This window comes from Mytilus trossulus, chromosome 2 (assembly GCF_036588685.1).
Source record: "Mytilus trossulus isolate FHL-02 chromosome 2, PNRI_Mtr1.1.1.hap1, whole genome shotgun sequence".
NCBI lineage: Eukaryota > Metazoa > Mollusca > Bivalvia > Mytilida > Mytilidae > Mytilus > Mytilus trossulus.
The window spans coordinates 81,946,785-81,965,919 of NC_086374.1; the positions used below are offsets into that span (position 1 = coordinate 81,946,785).

Consider the following 19,135-nt stretch of genomic DNA (forward strand, 5'->3'; position numbering starts at 1 on the left):
GAAGGGATATAATTACAATACTGTTGTCAAGTCATTACAGATTGCATATTTTGGCGTTAATATCGAGTCACTGATAAGGTCTTTGCGTCAGAACTAAACACATTTATTCTAAAAACAGTTGTTGGCATGACACAGGTTATGTTCTTCTCATATATGTTATGATGGTATGATACTAAACCCCTAACGGGAAGGATTGTGCCTGATGTTCATATGATGAAATCATAATCTTTCAGTCAGTTTAATTGAAGTCTGGAGCTGGCATGTCAGTTAACTGCTAGTAGTCTGTTGTTATTTATGTATTATTGTCATTTTGTTTATTTTCTATGGTTACATCTTCTGACATCAGACTCGGACTTCTCTTGAACTGAATTTTAATGTGCCTATTGTTATGTGTTTACCTCCTACCTTGGTTAGAGGTATAGGGGGAGGGTTGAGATCTCACAAACATGTTTAACCCCGCCGCATTTTTGCGCCTGTCCCAAGTCAGGAGCCTCTGGCCTTTGTTAGTCTTGTATTATTTTAATTTTAGTTTCTTGTGTACAATTTGGAAATTAGTATGGCGTTCATTATCACTGAACTAGTATATATTTGTTATGGGGCCAACTGAAGGACGCCTCAGGGTGCGTGAATTTCTCGCTACATTGAAGACCTGTTGGTGACCTTCTGCTGTTGTTTTTTTATTTGGTCAGGTTGTTGTCTCTTAGACACATTCCCCATTTCCATTCTCAATTTTATTTCAAAGTAGATGATTTAAAACATCAAAATGACATTCGCCTCATGCAATGATCTTGAAGTTTATAAAAAAATAAGTTTTCAATTTACATAAGTCATGCTGAAGGCCAAAAATGTTGAAGAGTAGATCCAAAGATATTGATAAAGAAGCGTGGTCCATTGAAAACTATTTCAGCTCTCTCTTGCTTTTACAGAGTAAGCATATAAGACATTATTTTAGTCTTGCATGGTATAAAACGAGAGGGAGGAGTATTACCCAAAATTATTAGGCATTGTTCTTAATTTTTTGGTAGAATTTAGTTACTAATATATAATGAATTGTCATTAAAGGAAATGTTTGCTTTTAGTAAATAACTTATGTAAGCCATGATGGACTGCATAAAACATATAATTACACGAAAACACATTTTGCTAACATAAGTCATGACACATATATTTCTTAAACTTTGTGATCATTGTCCTCTACAAAAAAGACATGTTCTGGCCTATTTATTGTTGTTCTTTATGCATTGGTGAATTTAAATGTAAATTTTACTTTAATAAGATTTATCTTAAATTTTGTACAAGTTAAAACCATTTTTAAGCAATATTTTGTACAGGTTATAACATGTATGAGGTACATGACATATCTACCTACATGGCTGAGAAATTACATGATTTTCAATCTGCAGGATTTGTCTTCAAATGATTAAAAAAATGTTCTGGCTGTTATATGTCTATTTTTTCAAACAGGGTTATAATTGTGGTTGTCAGAGACTCTTTTCATCTACATAAGACTCATCAGTGATGCTTGAATCAAAACAGTTGAAAAGGTTAATTAAATACGATGTTGAAAAGTATTAAAAAAGATAAATTCCAAAAAGTTGTGCTAAATAAGTCTTGGCAATCTATATGGAATTTGAGTTTTGTTGTAGTTGGATTATATTATATATTTTCAGATGATTGGACATAAAAAAAATCTCCTTTGAAATAGATAAGAATTTGGTTTGGCCAGTTTATAGTTATGGTCAGTTGTTACTGTCAGTTGTGGGCAATATCTGCTTCTTTAAACAAATATTACAAAACAACTATTAGATGAAAATTGTCTTTCTTCTTCACCAGTACCATGGCACAGCTCTTGTCATTCAAAGAAAAGTGTAAGCACATTCAATGTAAACATTCCAGTCTATAGTTGACATAATTTGTGTTTCATAGGTAATACTCTAAAATATGGCAGTTTTTTTATATACATGTATATAAAGATTCTAGAATAAAGATTTAGCTTCTGTTATTAAATGAATTAAACACTTAATTAACTAATTCAGGACAATCTTTATAAGACAATCTCTATAAAACTAAAATTGTACATTTAGAAAGAAAAAGAAAAACTTGTTCACATATATATACACTTTCCAAAGATTTACAACAATGAAAGGCTGTATGAATTTTTGAAATGCCTGTCAGAAGAAAAAAATTGTTAGAAACTTTTTGCTATGTTTCAATTCAAGGTACTGTAATTGTTTTGTTAAATCCAGAGAAAAAATAGATATTTAAATATACAAAGATTATCAATACTTTAATTTAGTCAGCATAAAAAAAAAAATGTTTTTGAGTTATCTCCCTTTTGACAAAATTGTTATGGTTGAGATTTAGAACAATTATATAAGAATTGTTCTAAATCTTAACCTTAACAGTTTTGTCAAAATACAAAAGGAAGAATGTAGCAGGACTATAGCAGGTATGACTTGTGAAGAGAGAAGAATAGCAGCAGTGGTTGGTGCACTGATAGCAGATGCAGCAGGTAAATTGTGCAATTTTGATATGTGATTGGTCAAGGAAGATCAAGGAATAGTAAATTATGAGTTTATTTTTTTTTTAAATAGGGGCATATGATCTTTTAATTGAAATTAAGCTGATAATCTCTTTAATTTATTCAACTACAGTGGTAAAGAAATTTCTATTGTATGTGTCAGTTAAAAATTGGGTTCATAATTATTATCCTTTCTAATCGGTTCTTCATGTGTTCTTTCTAAACTATATTCTTATTGTTAATTCTAGATTAATTTCTATATTTAAATGATAAACATAAAAATTTATATATTTTTCACAGCACAACCACTTCACTGGAATTATAACATTGACAAACTTAACACAATTATTGGAGATGAAAAAGAAATTGCATTCTGGGAACCGTCTGCCAATCCATTCTACTGCAGACCAAGAGGAAGTCACAGTTGTTATGGTGACCAGTCATATGTCATTTTAAAGTCATTGGTTACAAATAATGGTAAACTCTAAGCTATAAATTGAAACAAATTTGTCTTTTACAATTATTTTTTTCATAATGTCAAGTTTTCATGAAGCAAATGCGTGAGATTTGGCAAAAATTGTAGTAAATTTCAAAGAGAAAAAACAATAGATTGAAGGAAATGTCGCCAAATAAGCATGAAAGTAACACATGAAATGTGTGAGACTTGGCAGTACTGATAATGATCATTGACCCTAATTTTGTCTGTTAATTTATGACTTTTGAAGTCATACTTTATTCTTGGCAAAGAGGCAGTCATTTATCACCACAGTAATGATAACCATAGGAAGACATTGTGATTAATTATATCCTATTAGAATTAGTGTCAATACAATCATGAATGGAAAGTAAATTTTTATAAATATATGTTTCATTTTAATACCAACAGTGAAAAGTTCAAATAATTATGAATATGTAATTTATTTAGGTTTGGATGTCCCTAGTCTTCAGAAATCAACATATGAATTTTTCGGACCAAACACAGATTATGATGACAAAGACAACAAAGAATACGAAACAAAATCAGGTATTAAATGGAAAAGTGGCTGAATGTGACAAAATCTTTTATACTGCAATTAAAAGAAAGTGGAAAAAATAATCATTAATTTTTTTAATTGTTTTTTTTTTACAAACAGAAAATTTGTAGTACAAATGTAGTGATAGAAACCATATAAGCTTCAGATTTTCAGCCTCCATTGTTAAACATCCAGGTCAAACTCAGTACAATAGCATATTGAAAGTTAGATATATACTGCTATTTACATATTCAGATTCACAAGATTAAGGTTTTCTATAAATAAACAAAATCAACAAGTCCATAAGACATTGTAAGATTTCCATTTATTTGATTTTTTTTTTTAGAATTTTTTTAATTGTGTTGGGTTTGTCTGACTGTGTGCCGATGCCTTTTTTTACTAATATATTTAAATTAGATTTACTCAACTACACATGCGCTGTATATTTGTAATTGGTATATATATATGATGTAAAAGAGAGAAGACTTTATAAGTTGTTTTTGAATCTCTAAATTCATTTTGATTTCATGTTTATTTTTTAGATGTTTCAAAGAAAGTGTATCCTATAAAAGCTGGATGGAGGCATGGTAGTGTAAAAGCATTTCTTAAGAAATTTGAGCAGGGGCTAGAAGACACAGGTTTGTTGCTTTAGATATTTTACATTAAAAAAAAATATACTTTTCTTGATATTTTTTTTTTTCGTTTTTTTTTCTTAATCATTAAAATTGATAAGCATTTTACTAACCTGATAAAAATGTAAATTTAAGATTGATGAAATAAATCTAGGGGAGAGAGGGGATATAATATTAAAGTTAATTTTATAATGGTATCTATGATGAGTCTATAGACAGAGTAGAGTTTTTATTTCCCTGAGGTATCACCAGCCCAGTAGTCTGCACCTCTGTGTTGACTTGAATTATCATTGATATGGTTATAATTATAAATTAACTGTTTACTGTTACAAAACTTTACATTTTTGAAGTACTTAGGTTTTTCTACCTCAGGAATAGATTACCTTAGCTGTAGTTGGCAAAACTTATAGAATTTCTGGTCCTCAATGCTTATTTTTGTACTTTATTTGGCCATTTTAAATTTTTTTCTCATTTAAGCACCACTGATGAGTCTTTTGTAGAAAAATACAAAATTTCAATCCTGATATCTGTAATGAGTATTTTATTGGTCTTTGTTATTACAGGGCGTGATAAGGATGAACAGATGGATTGTGTCCCAAGGATTGTCCCTGTTGTAACTCTGTATTAAAGGGAGGAAGGGGATCTAATATCAAAGTTAATTTTATTGGCCTTTGTTATAACAGGCTGTGATAAGGATGAACAGATGGATTGTGTCCCAAGGATTGTCCCTGTGGTTGCTCTGTATTTAGGGGAGGAAGGGATCTAATATCAAAGTTAATTGTATTGGTCTTTGTTATAATAGGCTGTGATAAGGATGAACAGATGGATTGTGTCCCAAGGATTGTCCCTGTCGTTGCTCTGTATTTTGGGGAGGAAGGGATCTAATATCAAAGATAATTGTATTGGCCTTTGTTATTACAGGCTGTGATAAGGATGAACAGATAGATTGTGTCCTAAGAATTGTTCCTGTTGTGGCTCTGTATTAAGGGGAGGGGGGATAGAATATCAAAGTTAATTTTCTTGGCCTATGTTATTACAAGATGTTATATTTGTATTGGCCCTTGTTATTACAGGCTGTGATAAGGATGAACAGATGGATTGTGTCCTAAGGATTGTCCCTGTTGTTGCTCTGTATGCTGGTAGACCTGATATGTTGGAGAAGGCTGAGAGTGTTATCAGAGTAACACAGAATTCTGACACATCTGTCGCTGTTGGTTTGGCTGCAGCAAGGTAATTAATATTATAAGAGTAATCTGAAATGGGGGATCTGAGTAAAATGGAATTGTACCACATCTGTTAGTTACTGTGTGTCTTTGTGCAGTAAGGATTACTGGTCAATAATATGTTTAGAGAAAGTTGAGTGTGTGTTTGTGGAATTCAGAAGTTTACCACATATGTGACTTGGACCTTGCTCAAGCAAGGTAACTTATATAACGTAAACAGAAAGATAAGTATAGAAGCACTCAGATGTCAGACATATTTGTGGCTGTAGATCTGAATGTTGAAGATTAAAAAATGTCCATTCTGGTAATATTTGTATTTTCTAAAAGCCTACTGAATATCTATTGAGGAAACTGACCTTTAGGTTAATTTTATCTATAAATATTTTCACATATCACTTTAGCAAAATATTTCTTATGGATATTTAGTTTTTTATTTTACTTTATTGCATATTTTACAGAATACTAGAACAGTATATATTGTATGGTGAGAAGGAAGATGTAGTAGAATGTGTGATAGAAGAGTTAAATAATCCTAACAGAACCAATCCTCAGGACTTAGATAAAGCTTTGGCTGGGCAGTTAAGAGAAGTTCTACAATGCAAAGATATTGACCATAGAACTGCAGCCAAGAAGTTCAGAATTGACTGAGGTAAACAAACAAAATTTAAAAAATATTGACAACTTAAAATCAGCAATGTCGCTTGTTTCTGAATCCCATTGTCTTTAAATTTATATTATTGTAGTATTAAACCAATGTTTAAAACATATAATTATTTCAATAAGAAATTGTTTAAATTGAATTAAAAAATGGTATAAGGATTGCTTCTCTGTGATATTTAGGCATACTGTTAACCAACTTATTTTCCAAGAGATTTATTTTCGCAACTTTCGCCAGTAAAAAATTAAAGCGAATATAAATCGTCGTGAATATGTAAAACTAGACTAGAAAGAATAAAACGCGAAATAAAGTATCCGCGAAAATAAGTTGGTTTAAGTCAAAATAAAATGTATGCAATAAAATGTATCCCAAAGATCTTTTCAGAATCTGTTTATTTACAGGTGAATACAACTGTTTCCTTGCTTTATATTCAGGGTATTGCAAAACATTGATTCTTATATGTCGTCCTGATTACGCTTTGTAAACAAAGCCATTATCTAATGAGGACAAAATATGTTTGACACATACGCACAAACTTACTTTTTGTATTTACTTTATTTCCATCTTTATCCTTTAAAATATATACATTTATGCAGCTAACATAAACTCTTATTATATATATTTATGATTTATGAAACAACATATATTTAAACTGCTCGTAGTTTTAAAACTTATCAATGATATGCACAGATTCCTTGAGGGGGAAATGGGAACAGACAAACATTTTTACAGTAATTTCACACGCTTCGACCTATAAAAATACTGTATGTCCTATTAGAATCGAAATAATTCCTTCATGTCATGCTCTATACTCATTTTAACATGGGTAGGCATTATATTTCACCACATTTTACACCTCGCTAATGCTCAGTATAAAATATCGACAAATATAACAACAACAATACTTTATTTAAGAGGGTTACACAGTTAGCTATACATGTATAACTAATCTTCCCTGAGGCCCTCATCATGAAAAATCAAACAAAATACAAACATATCCATTGCATACATAAGTATAAAAAGTCAAGTATGATAATAATGTTCAATACATTTGTACAACTTAATAAAATGTGATGAAAAAATAAACATGATGACATGATCAGTTTTTAATATTATTTATACAGCTAGGTGGAAAAGATCTGTTACTTTGTATTTGAAAGAATTAACATTTGTAATATTTCTTAACGGGATTGGCAAATTATTCCACAAGAATGGTCCAGAATACATAAAAGATTTTTTGAACAATTTTATTTTTGGTTTAGGGAGTATGAGGTTTCCTTGAACAGCATTTCTCAAGGGGTATGGATATCTGTCTGAAACATAATGAAACTTTTTAGTAAGATATGATGGGGCATCATTTTTAATGCATTTAAATGTCATCACAAACTTGTGATATTTTATTCTCTGTTCAACTGTCATCTAGTTTAAGTGTTTGAATAAGGGCGCAGAAGGAGCGAAAGGGTCTGTTTCTAATATTAATCTAGCAGCTCTGTTTTGTAATTTTAATATCCTTTTTAAACCCTCACTGCTACAACAACTCCACACTATACAACAATAATCAATCAGTGGCAAGATATAACCGTTATAGAATAATTTTCTGCAGTCTAGATTTAGAAATTTGTCAATCTTTAATAGTAGATATAATATAATGCCTACCCATGTTAAAATGAGCATAGAGCATGACATGAAGGAATTATTTCTTAATTATTCCACATTGAACATGTTGAACAAGAATGAGATATATCTGAATTAATCAATGTGAACCTATATTTCAGCCATACCTGGTGCATTCCAGTTAACTACTCATGAGGTACTGACTGGTTCCAGTTATACTGGATCCATACAAGAAACCATGAGGTCTGGAGGGTGCACCTGTTCAAGGGGAGGCTTTGTTGGAGCTTGTTTTGCTGCTCGGGTAGGTTTATGTTTTATCTTAGAGGTATAACACAGAAAACTCAATATAATAAATGAAAAAAAGGATAGACATCTTCTTTGCTGGGATGTTATAGGTGAACCAAACACTACAGGGAAAAATTGAGAATTCAGCAACAGTAATCTAACCAAACACGCAGAATAAAAAACAGGTAATCTCGAAAGGAAAGCAGGTCCTGCTTCAAAAGAGCTCCTTTAATGGTATGGTTTGATACTTTAAAGAATGGGAAATTTCAAAGTTTTAGCAGGATCAGTAAAAATACAGATTATTGTGTAAGGGTTAACAATTTCATTTGTATGCAGCTAATAATCTTATTTGTTTTTATACGACCGCAAATTTTGAAAAAAATTTCGTCGTATATTGCTATCACGTTGGCGTCGTCGTCGTCGTCCGAATACTTTCAGTTTTCGCACTCTAACTTTAGTAAAAGTGAATATAAATCTATACAATTTTATTACAAGGTTTATGACCACAAAAGAAAGGTTGGTATTGATTTTGGGAGTTATGGTCCCAGCATTTTAGGAATTAGGGGCCAAAAAGGGCCCAAATAAGCATTTTCTTGGTTTTCGCACTATAACTTTAGTTTAAGTTAATAGAAATCTATGAAATTTTGACACAAGGTTTATGACCACAAAAGAAAGGTTGGGATTGATTTTGGGAGTTTTGGTTTCAATAGTGTAGGAATAAGGGGCCAAAAAAGGGCCCAAATAAGCATTATTCTTGGTTTTCGCACAATAACTTTAGTTTAAGTAAATAGAAAATAATGAAATTTATACACAATGTTTATGACCACAAAAGGAAGGTTGGTATTGATTTTGGGAGTTTAGGTCCCAACAGTTTAGGAATTAGGGGCCAAAAAGGGACCCAAATAAGCATTTTTCTTGGTTTTCGCACCATAACTTTAGTATAAGTAAATAGAAATCTATGAAATTTAAACACAAGGTTTATGACCATAAAAGGAAGGTTGGTAATGATTTTGGGAGTTTTGGTCCAAACAGTTTAGGAATAAGGGGCCCAAAGGGTCCAAAATTAAACTTTGTTTGATTTCATCAAAATTGAATAATTGGGGTTCTTTGATATGCTGAATCTAACTGTGTATGTAGATTTTTAACTTTTGGTCCCGTTTTCAAATTGGTCTACATTAAGGTCCAAAGGGTCCAAAATTAAACTTCGTTTGATTTTGACAAAAAATTAATCGGTTGGGTTCTTTGATATGCTGAATCTAAAAATGTACTTAGATTCTTGATTATCGGCCCAGTTTTCAAGTTGGTCGAAATCGGGGTCCAAAATTAAACTTTGTTTGATTTCATCAAAAATTGAATAAATGGGGTTCTTTGATATGCCAAATCTAACTGTGTATGTAGATTCCTAATTTTTGGTCTTGTTTTCAAATTGGTCTACATTAAAGTCCAAAGGGTCCAAAATTAAACTTAGTTTGATTTTAACAAAAATTGAAATCTTGGGGTTCTTTGATATGCTGAATCCAAACATGTACTTAGATTTTTGATTCTGGGCCCAGTTTTCAAGTTGGTCCAAATCAGGATCTAAAATTATTATATTAAGTTTTGTGCAATAGCAAGTCTTTTCAATTGCACAGTATTGCGCAATGGCAAGAAATATCTTATTGCAAAATATTGTGAAATAGCAATTTTGTTTTTAATTAGAGTTATCTTTCTTTGTCCAGAATAGTAAGCAAGAAATATCTAATTGTAAGAATTTTTTTTATTTGGAGTTATCTTTCTTTGTCCTGAATCAACTTAAATCTTTGTTATATATACAATATACAATGTATATTCACTTTTTACTACCAACTGATAAATTAAAATAATCTTTACCATTCAGTGATAACAAGCATTTTTTTTACATCTTAATAATATTTTATGATGTATTTAAATGAGTAGTATTTGTTGCAAACTCCATTAGAAATTTTAATTGAGATTAGTTTTGGAATAAGGGAAAGGGGGATGTGATTAAAAAAATTGGGTTCAATTTTCTCATTTGAAATTTCATAAATAAAAAGAAAATTTCTTCAAACATTTTTTTGAGAGGAATAATATTCAACAGCATAGTGAATTGCTCTAAGAGAAAACAAAAATTTTAATTTCATTAGAACGCATTCATTCTGTGTCAGAAACCTTTGCTGTGTCAACTATTTAATAACAATCCAAATTTAGAGCTGAATCCAGCTTGAATGTTGTGTCCATACTTGCCCCAACCGTTCAGGGTTCAACCTCTGCGGTCGTATAAAGCTACGCCCTGCAGAGCATCTGGTTATCTTTGGACCAATTGTTGCTAAAAAAACAATATCAGAATGTACAACATTTCATTTGAATGTTTTAGAACATTACGGCTGACATGACTGACCAGTATTATATTTTTTACAGAATGGCCTAGCTGGTATACCAGACACTTGGAAAGAGAAGACATTGAATTCTAAAGATGTCATTGACCTTTCACAGAAATTGGTGAAGATACCATTAGCATAAGGCTTAGCCATTGGACTTGTTAATTAGTGAGATGAAACTTGATGGAAAGAACACAAAGTTTTTAATTTATGTGTCTTTGCCTTTAGAATATTGAAATTTGACTTGTGTAAAATTTTTCAAGCATTTATTTGTTACATTTAAAGTACCAGTCTTGTATACTAATTTCAAACACTAACCTCAATTTTTATTAAAAACATATTGCTTAAGAAGTATTTCTATAAACGAAGTACGGAAGTAGGATGAAGATTATTTACCTAAATTGATACAAAATTATTTTTTTCATATAAAAAAAGTTAACAAGTATGACAAATTTGTTTGAATCCAAATTGGAGAATAAATTTTGATTTTATAAGAAAAAATTAAATATTTTTGTTGTACATGTACAAACTTGGAACAAAACATCTTTTTAACACAGGTGATAAGAAGAAATAAACTTTATCTCAAAATATTAATGAATATTCTGAATGTTTATAGACAAAGGAAGTATTAACGGATGACAAATTTATTCTAATCCTATTAATAAGGGAGGATAAATTTAGATTATTATTGTAACTTTAATATTTACCATTCTGTCTGTAACATTTTTATGAATCTTTTATAATATAATTTTCTTGTACAGTTTATTCTTTTGCAGATTTTTTGTCGTTCAATTTTATACTACCATACACATGTTTATTTGCATTGATAATTAAATTTTTTATACTGTATGTATCTGACTTTTTTAAAAAGCCATATATAGCACCAAAAACACAATATATTTAAAATAATTACCATAATCACTTTCAAAAGGCTGATGCAAGTTTTGTTGGAAGGACCATTTCTGTCAATTGTGATTTAGATTATAACAAAGTTTCAAATGAAAATTCTGCTTTTTTGTTTATTTTTCTTCAGGTTTATTCTATTCACTCAAAAATTATTCAAATGATTTCCTCATATGTGCCCCCCAAGATGAGTTTCACAAAAATTAGAACTTGCATTCTGATATCTGATACATGAACTTGTATGCAGAATTTCAAATTGTTAATTTTGAAAGTTTTGGTAATTAATGGGATAATCCTATAGTGCCCTATATACATGATGTTCTCTATGGTACTGGTTTAGTCAGGAAGGCAGTTTTTTTCTCTCTTGCAAGGAAAGTCTCATAATGCAACATAGGTTTACAATCAGCCAGAGAACTATTTTTCATGGTTCAGCAACTCCTCAAATTTTTATTTAGTGTTTTTGTCATATGAAATACTCACTTATTTTGAGTAAAAGGTGTGATCATCTGCCTGACCTTGTTGATCTGACCTTTACCTCATATTTCATGGTTCATTTTCCAAAGTTTAAATTGTACAGGTAGAAACAGTTACCACTGTGCGGTCAAGCATAGGGGATTAATACTAAACACTCTAATGATTAAATGATAAAATTGAGAATGGAAATGGGGAATGTGTCAAAGAGACAACAACCCGACCAAATAAAAAAACAACAGCAGAAGGTCACCAACAGGTCTTCAATGTAGCGAGAAATTCCCGCACCCGGAGGTGTCCTTCAGCTGGCCCCATAGTTACATAGATAAACTAATCAATAAGTAAAACATTTTATATTTTTAATTTTTCCTATTTTTTAAAAATTGTACATTTTTCCAATCTATGTCTTGTTGTAAGTTTCCTCCTGTGACATAATCTTCAATTTGTTGAAGGCGGTCACTATATGGTAGAATAGAATAAAAAAAGTAATAATGATACACTATAAAGACAAGTGATTAAAATAATAAAATCATTGAAAATCGTCTCTACCACATTTACATGATTGAATTTTTATTCTCAGATACTACTGTGGATTCATTTATTTTCATGGGTATCAATTTTCGTGGATTGAGGAAAACTTGCATTTTTGTGGGTATTTGTTTTCGTGGTTTTAGTAATCGCTGCATACATATCCTATAGAAAATGTGTAATTCGTTGAACATTTTAATTCGTGGTTCAACTGTACCCACGAAAACCGTGAAAAAATTGGTATCCAACGAATAATAATGAATCCACAGTATTAGTAGTTATTATGTCAATCAGCTATATTTGGTTTATGGAATTGTTGCATTTTGTACATGTTGTATGATAGGATACATCCAACCTTGACCTCATTTCAATGGTTCATTGGTCCATGTTTTAACATTTTTAATTAGGTCTTCTTATATCTGAGATGCTATAAATAATAAGTGAACTATATTTGGTGAATGGTCAGATTGTAAGATGTTTAGGTCTGTCTGGCAGGGTTCATTTGACCTTGACCTTATTTTTATGGTTTATTGATCAATGTTGGGGGGTTTTTTGTATGCTAAAAGCATTAGTATCACTATCTTTGGTGTATGGAATTATTGTAAGGTGTAAATGTCTGTCTTATCATGGACCTCATTTTTGTAAGGTCAACAGAGTTCTAAAAGAAAATGGTGGTCTGAGGACAGACACAATTTGGAAATTTTGCAATAGAAATAATACATTTGTAGCTAGGAATAGCAAATTTTCTTCAAGAGCCACCAGAGAAAAAAATATTTCAAGATCTCTGGTTCATCAGCTAATGTTAAGTTTGCATAGTTGTATCTTTTTTCTCAAATACTATAAGCAATATGTCAGTTATATTTAGAGTATAGAATTATTGCATTTCGTACCTGACCTTTACCTCATTATTATGGTAAATAGGTCAATGTTCAAAATTAGATCTGCAACACAGATACTGTCAGCAATGAGCTATCTATATTTGGTGCATGGTATGAATGAAAGGTGTACCTGTCTGTCTGGCAGGGTTCATGATAGATTTACCATGCACAGATGGTATTCAGGACAAAAGTCTGTGATCCACTATGAATCGGATAGGTACAGCTAAAGAGATGTGCTATTCTTCCAACAATTTATACCAAATAGTAGCTTATTATCAGCAATGAAGTTGTCAACAGTAGAGAAAACTACCTGCATTATTCATCTGAATAAAAGGTTTCTCTATACAACTAATTAACATAAAATAACAATCAACCTTAAAACTGGTTTTTTTTTCTGTCATTTAGTCTCTTGTGGAAAATTGTCTCATTGGCAATCATACCACATCTTCTTTTGTATATATTCTCATGATAACAACTTTGCTAGAAGAAATAAGCTGGCCACATGAAACACAAAATTAATATTATTACTTTTTTAATAAATAACAATCTGAAATTTTGGATTTGAGCCAAAATTCCTGTGCTTATATCAACATTTGAACTATTAATTTCTTCCTGATTTATACAGAGTCTTACATTGTACATAATAAAACAAAAACCTAAAGTCTCTGTTTGTCATGTAGTAATAGGTAAATTGTCAATAGGGCAGTTCATAGAAGAGTTTTTTAACCATGACTCAATACAGTCTACGTGGAAAGCATGCTGGCAAGGTAAAAATTTCTTAATTTGTCCTTTTTCATACAAATCCATACAGATTGGGCACACTTCAAGTTCGTTATTGTTCTCAACTGTTTCAGTTTTAAATGCACTTAGTTTATCTACAGACATAGTTTTAGGTTTCACACGAGCTTCATCAAGACGCAATAACATATCGTAATCCTCTGGTGTTAGTTCTCGATGCTGTAAGTCCATTAATAAATTAGCCAATGCAGTATCAATATCAGATGGTAAATTGTCTTTGTGAATAGTATGTGCCAGACACTGAACTGGGGTAGGTCGGAATGTTCGGTGGATTGGTTGGTGTGGTTTATTTGTTGATGGGTTTATAGAATAATTGTCTTTTCCTCTAGCAATGTCACGTTTAAGAATATTTTTGGCTTTCTTTGGACTTGGCATGTAACATAGTCTTTTAAAGTCTAGTTCCATCATTTTATACACCCGATGATTAACATATATTGCTTTGCGTCCCCTATTGTTCAAAACGTTTCTACAATATTTTGTTTTTACTTGTTTATGTGCTTTTATAACTTTCCTGTCTCTATCTACTCGCATGTATCTTTTGTCTCTTGAAATGTTTCCTTCTAGTTGAATGAGATTCTGATATGGTTCAATAATTTTTTCTACAGTTTCACATTCATTCTCAATTTTATTCCACAAAGCGTCAGCATCCACATTAAATTCACAGCTATCACGAATTGGTCTGGGAAACAATGAAATGTTAAATCCAATTTCAGATGGTTGTAGCTTCTTCCATTTCTTCTTCTTTTTCGGTTTTTCATCTGAATCATTGTTGTCAGAAAGTTGATCACTTTTGTCTTTGACTTTGTTTACATTTTTATCATTTTTACTGTCACTTACTCTGAACTTGGCTTTGACACACACTTGTTCTGGTAATCCTTCTGCCATTTTTGACTCCCCTTCTGTACTTGTATTTTGCGTTCTTCGATTTTCGGGAGTTAAATTTTGCTGACACTGCACTTGGCCTGTGAATTGATTTTGTTGGAATTGGAATCGAAATGACCTAAAGGTGCAATCTTTGGCTGACAAAGTTAAAGTCTCCATTTGATTGTTTAGAAAATCACTCGATGTGACACCAATGACCAGAATGGCCTTAAAATGTCAGTGTAATACATGATTAGGTTTTTATATCTGGATATTGCACAATTAGGTTGTAACCAACCTTTTGTTTATTTTGAGTAAAGTGAAAGTCCAAAAATAGAATTGACGATAGATTAAAAGCTGTTGATTGGTTGTATGATTTGTACGTGACTTTGCGAGAGTTCAAATTTTGGAAATCCCCTTTTGCTGTTTATAACCAAGATCTGATACAAGAAAGTAAGGTTTGACCATGCTGCAGTATAAAAGCACGTTTAGAAAAGTTTATTCGTCTATTTCGGTCATTTGTATTTTTTAACTAATTTAACAACATGATTTAACCGTAGTTAAATGTAAAATATTTTATTCAGATGGCGAAAATCAGTTAAAAAACTTCAAAAAGTTGTTTCCAGTTTGCAAGGGGGAGATAATTTTTCTTCACAGTCCCACATACTAATTCGAAACGTGACTACTCTTGCACGGATGGGGTAATTGAAAATGTAATGGTAATTAAGTGTAATGCATTACAATTTTCCATGTAATTGAATGTAATGTGTAATTGAGCATTTTTTTAATTACATGTAATGGTAATTTAATTAATTACATTGAAAAAAGCATATGTAATGCTCAATTACTTTTGAATTACATTTCAATTACATAAACTTTAATGGTGTTAAAGATAAGGATTTGTGTTTAATAATATAAATTGTAAAATAATACTTGTTTTTCAAATATTGATATCACATACTTTTTTTTTTAAATTATTATTTAATTTTATATTAAAATAAATGTGAGAATCATAAATTAGTGTTCAGTTTTTAAGAAAGATGTTTTAACTAAATAGATTGATAAGTAATTAATCACCTTGTTAAACAAAAAACAAAACAAAAAGTGTCACTGTGAAAAAAATTTCTTGGACAGTTCATTTAGAATTTAAAATCTCTGCACACAATCATTTTGTCAAATTAGTATACTCAAAAGGATAATAGAAATAAAAATTAATAGCTGTAAAAACAAACAGCAATTAATCAGATCAAAATGTCCAGGGGCAATGTTTTTTTTTCAACTTTTGGATCACAGGCACTTGTCTCAGAAAAAAATTTCCTATATACCTTTATATAACAGTCCAGGCCTGGGGCCATTACATAACAATTACTTTGTGATTCTTCCATTACAACTTCAATTACATTTTTTCTAACATGTAATGCATTACATTACTATTACTTTGCTTGTGTAATGCATTACATTACACCTTACTTTTTCAATATAAAACTAAAATCATTTCAAAAACAGATTTTTATAAAAAATTGATAAATATTACAGGGGTATATGTACATATATATATAGTGTTAGTGACATATATATAGACTTCAAATACTGGTAAATTAACATGTCCATTGCACTTTATCATCATAAGTGTTTCAAAGGTGCTGTCATTAAGAGAACAACGATCAGGTTTGTACATCTGGAGTGATTTGGTGAATGTTCGAATTCATCTTCTTTTCTTCAACACAATCTCTATCTTCTGGTTTATCATTACCAATGTCACCATCATCTGTTGTGTCCTTGAATCCTGGCAAAGATGTTTAAAAACGCCTTCACCATGTTTGAGGCATTATCTGTAACAATTGTGCATATTTTGTCAGCAAGACACAAGATACTTAACTCCCGATTTATGAAATGTCAGCCGTTGGCGAAATTCTGTTACATGCTGATTTCTCGGCTGCCAACCCCACTTAAACTTGTTATGTCGTAAATATAAATTGATTTATCTTCACAATGGTGTATAACACGCCTACTTTTGTTGTAATCATCTGTAGCAATCCTACCAAAATATGTCAATCGTAATTATTTCATCTGACTAAAATTTCATTAAACTTTTGATTTTTTACCTTTAGATGGAACAAACAAAGAAGGCAATGGAAGAAGAGTCCAGTCTTGTGTCTAGAGTATATGTAGATCTATGTGAAGGTAAAAAAAATGGGGAGAAAATCATTTATAATTGGACATAATTCAGTATTTAATATCTCCAGTTTGAACACTCTGAAAATTGATATAAATGAAACTATCAGCAAATCTAGCTACAGGCTGATTTCAGCATCTTTCAGAGAATTTGATATATTCAGTGACATAGAACAAAGCTGGGACTATTATACAAGTATAATTATATAAGTCCCAGAACAAAACAAAGAAAATAAAAACATTTTTTTTTGAGAAAAAAAACGACAAACCTATAGAAGTCAATAAGAAAATGTATTTGAAGACCAACTAATAATACATTTCTCTTAATTTGTTTGTGGCTAATAATTGAATGGAAAATTGTCATTCTTGCAAAGAAGATCAAACTTTGTTAGTTTTTTTTTTATATTTTTCAAAAAGTCCCAAAATACACATAATTAACATCACAACTACAAGATACTTCACAAATATATGTTAAGTTGTTATTTTAGACAATTGGAAGTCCTCACTAATGATTAAGAAAATAAATGGAAATACTGCATCTAGTATGAATAAGATATATGAAGAGAGTTCAACTTAATGCATTGGAATTAATGAACGATTATAAAAGACCCTGAAAAGGACACAAGTCTGTATTGGAATTGAACTTTACGATAAAAGTTCCTATCAGAATAAATATTCTGCATAATATTGCAAATAGAAGAAATATTTCTGTTTTTGTTCCTTATGTTATAAAGGATGAAATATATTTGATAAATAAAATAGCAAAAGACAATCAGATTGTCGCAGAGAGTATGTTATCTTTTTTACCTTCTTTAAAAAATTCATATAAATTGATTTTACATGTACCTTATTTTTCATCCTTAGCAAGAGGATGGTGGAATGTAAAAGTTCACAATAAAGCAGACCAGTCATTTATATCTGGACATCCTAATCGACACGAACCTGGACAACTTGTTTTACCCATATCTAGCCATCAGATGGTATCACCAATGCAGATTCAGCAGTACATTCATACAATTCAATTAGAAGATTATAAAACAGAAGGGTAATATTTTACTTCTTTATTAGAAAAAAGAAAGCTTTAAAATATTTCAAAATCAGTTGAAGAAAAAAATTATGATTTGCATAAATGAATGAGGTTGATAAACAATAAATTGCTGCACAGTAATAACAATATCAAATTACAGTTGTAAGTTCTAATTTTTGCTACACTCCTCAGAAAGCCTGAAGCATTATTGAATTAAATATTTATTTTGCAGGTTAACTTTGGCTATTTGTGAACCTGATACAACTACCGTGTATTATAAGATATCTGATGGACTTGTTCAGCCTGAATCACCAGAGATTACAGATGTCAAGAAATGTCAACGGTATCAAATATTCCAAAAAAGGAAAGCGGACTTAGATACAAGTGTACAGTTGTACACCAACAGATTGAAAAGAAAACAAGAAGAAGGATGACAAGTGTTACAGTCAGTACATGGGGAACTACAGTACACCAACAAATCATTACCGTATCCTCAAGAAATAAACATTTGTTTAATCTGGCCCAAGGAGCATTCTGACATTCTGACCTAGATATACACTGATCAAATAAGATAGTTTTATCTTGAAACATTAATAATAATAAATCATCCTATTTTTGCTTTAGCCTTTTACATTTAAAGAAAAACACTTTTTGGGTTAGAGGTTTCATAAATAGTTATCAAAAGTACCAGGATTATAAATTTATACGCCAGACGCGCGTTTCGTCTACATAAGACTCATCAGTGACGCTCAGATCAAAATAGTTAAAAAGCCAAACAAATACAAAGTTGAAGAGCATTGAGGATCCAAAATTCCAAAAAGTTTTGCCAAATTCGGCTAAGGTAATCTACTCCTGGGGTAAGAAAATCCTCAGATGAAGTTATATTTAAATTAAATGCAGTAAGTAATACAATTAATTGGTTATCTATAAATAACCTGTCCTGTTCATGTTGTTATGCCTCACCTAGGGGCAGTATGTTTTGGGGTTGGGTTTTCTTTTCGGTCTGTGGGACTGCTTGTTTGACAGCCAATCCTGCTTTAGGATAAAGTTTTTGTCAAGGTAATTTTTGATGAAGCTGAAGTCCAACCAATGTTCCCTATGACATGATCTGTTTGATTTTAATGCCTAATTAGAGTTTTGACTCCAATTTCACTGTCCAACAAACATAGA

The 19,135-nt window shown here is 30.9% G+C and overlaps 3 protein-coding genes across 3 annotated transcripts; 2 read left to right on the forward strand and 1 right to left on the reverse strand.

The window, feature by feature from the left end:
• The first annotated feature begins 2,345 nt into the window (after positions 1-2,345).
• Positions 2,346-10,811, forward strand: LOC134708127 (crystallin J1A-like). The gene is made up of 8 exons (XM_063568433.1): positions 2,346-2,512; positions 2,822-2,998; positions 3,447-3,545; positions 4,077-4,172; positions 5,240-5,396; positions 5,848-6,038; positions 7,823-7,962; positions 10,365-10,811. The coding sequence occupies exons 1-6, from the start codon at positions 2,452-2,454 to the stop codon at positions 6,035-6,037; spliced, it is 780 nt and encodes a 259-aa protein (XP_063424503.1). The 5' UTR covers positions 2,346-2,451; the 3' UTR covers position 6,038; positions 7,823-7,962; positions 10,365-10,811.
• A 2,808-nt stretch (positions 10,812-13,619) lies between these two features.
• LOC134708125 (uncharacterized) lies at positions 13,620-15,092 on the reverse strand. The gene has a single exon (XM_063568432.1). It carries the CDS (start codon positions 14,941-14,943, stop codon positions 13,777-13,779), a length of 1,167 nt encoding a protein of 388 aa, XP_063424502.1. The 5' UTR covers positions 14,944-15,092; the 3' UTR covers positions 13,620-13,776.
• Positions 15,093-15,202: 110 nt separating this feature from the next.
• Positions 15,203-18,583, forward strand: LOC134708128 (tRNA-splicing endonuclease subunit Sen15-like). Its single transcript, XM_063568434.1, has 4 exons — positions 15,203-15,221; positions 16,875-16,947; positions 17,803-17,983; positions 18,198-18,583. Exons 2-4 carry the CDS (start codon positions 16,875-16,877, stop codon positions 18,397-18,399), a joined length of 456 nt encoding a protein of 151 aa, XP_063424504.1. The 5' UTR covers positions 15,203-15,221; the 3' UTR covers positions 18,400-18,583.
• Positions 18,584-19,135: the final 552 nt, after the last annotated feature.

What these genes read in the sequence shown, in the direction of transcription:
- LOC134708125 (XM_063568432.1), bottom strand. Translation starts at nt 14,943, where the DNA reads ATGGAGACTTTAACTTTGTCAGCCAAAGATTGCACCTTTAGGTCATTT.
- LOC134708128 (XM_063568434.1), top strand. Translation starts at nt 16,875, where the DNA reads ATGGAACAAACAAAGAAGGCAATGGAAGAAGAGTCCAGTCTTGTGTCT. An exon ending in ATATGTAGATCTATGTGAAG is followed by an intron (nt 16,948 to 17,802) that starts GTAAAAAAAATG and finishes TTTCATCCTTAG; the next exon opens with CAAGAGGATGGTGGAATGTA. An exon ending in GAAGATTATAAAACAGAAGG is followed by an intron (nt 17,984 to 18,197) that starts GTAATATTTTAC and finishes TTTATTTTGCAG; the next exon opens with GTTAACTTTGGCTATTTGTG.
- LOC134708127 (XM_063568433.1), top strand. Translation starts at nt 2,452, where the DNA reads ATGACTTGTGAAGAGAGAAGAATAGCAGCAGTGGTTGGTGCACTGATA. An exon ending in GCAGGGGCTAGAAGACACAG is followed by an intron (nt 4,173 to 5,239) that starts GTTTGTTGCTTT and finishes TTGTTATTACAG; the next exon opens with GCTGTGATAAGGATGAACAG. An exon ending in GTTGGTTTGGCTGCAGCAAG is followed by an intron (nt 5,397 to 5,847) that starts GTAATTAATATT and finishes CATATTTTACAG; the next exon opens with AATACTAGAACAGTATATAT.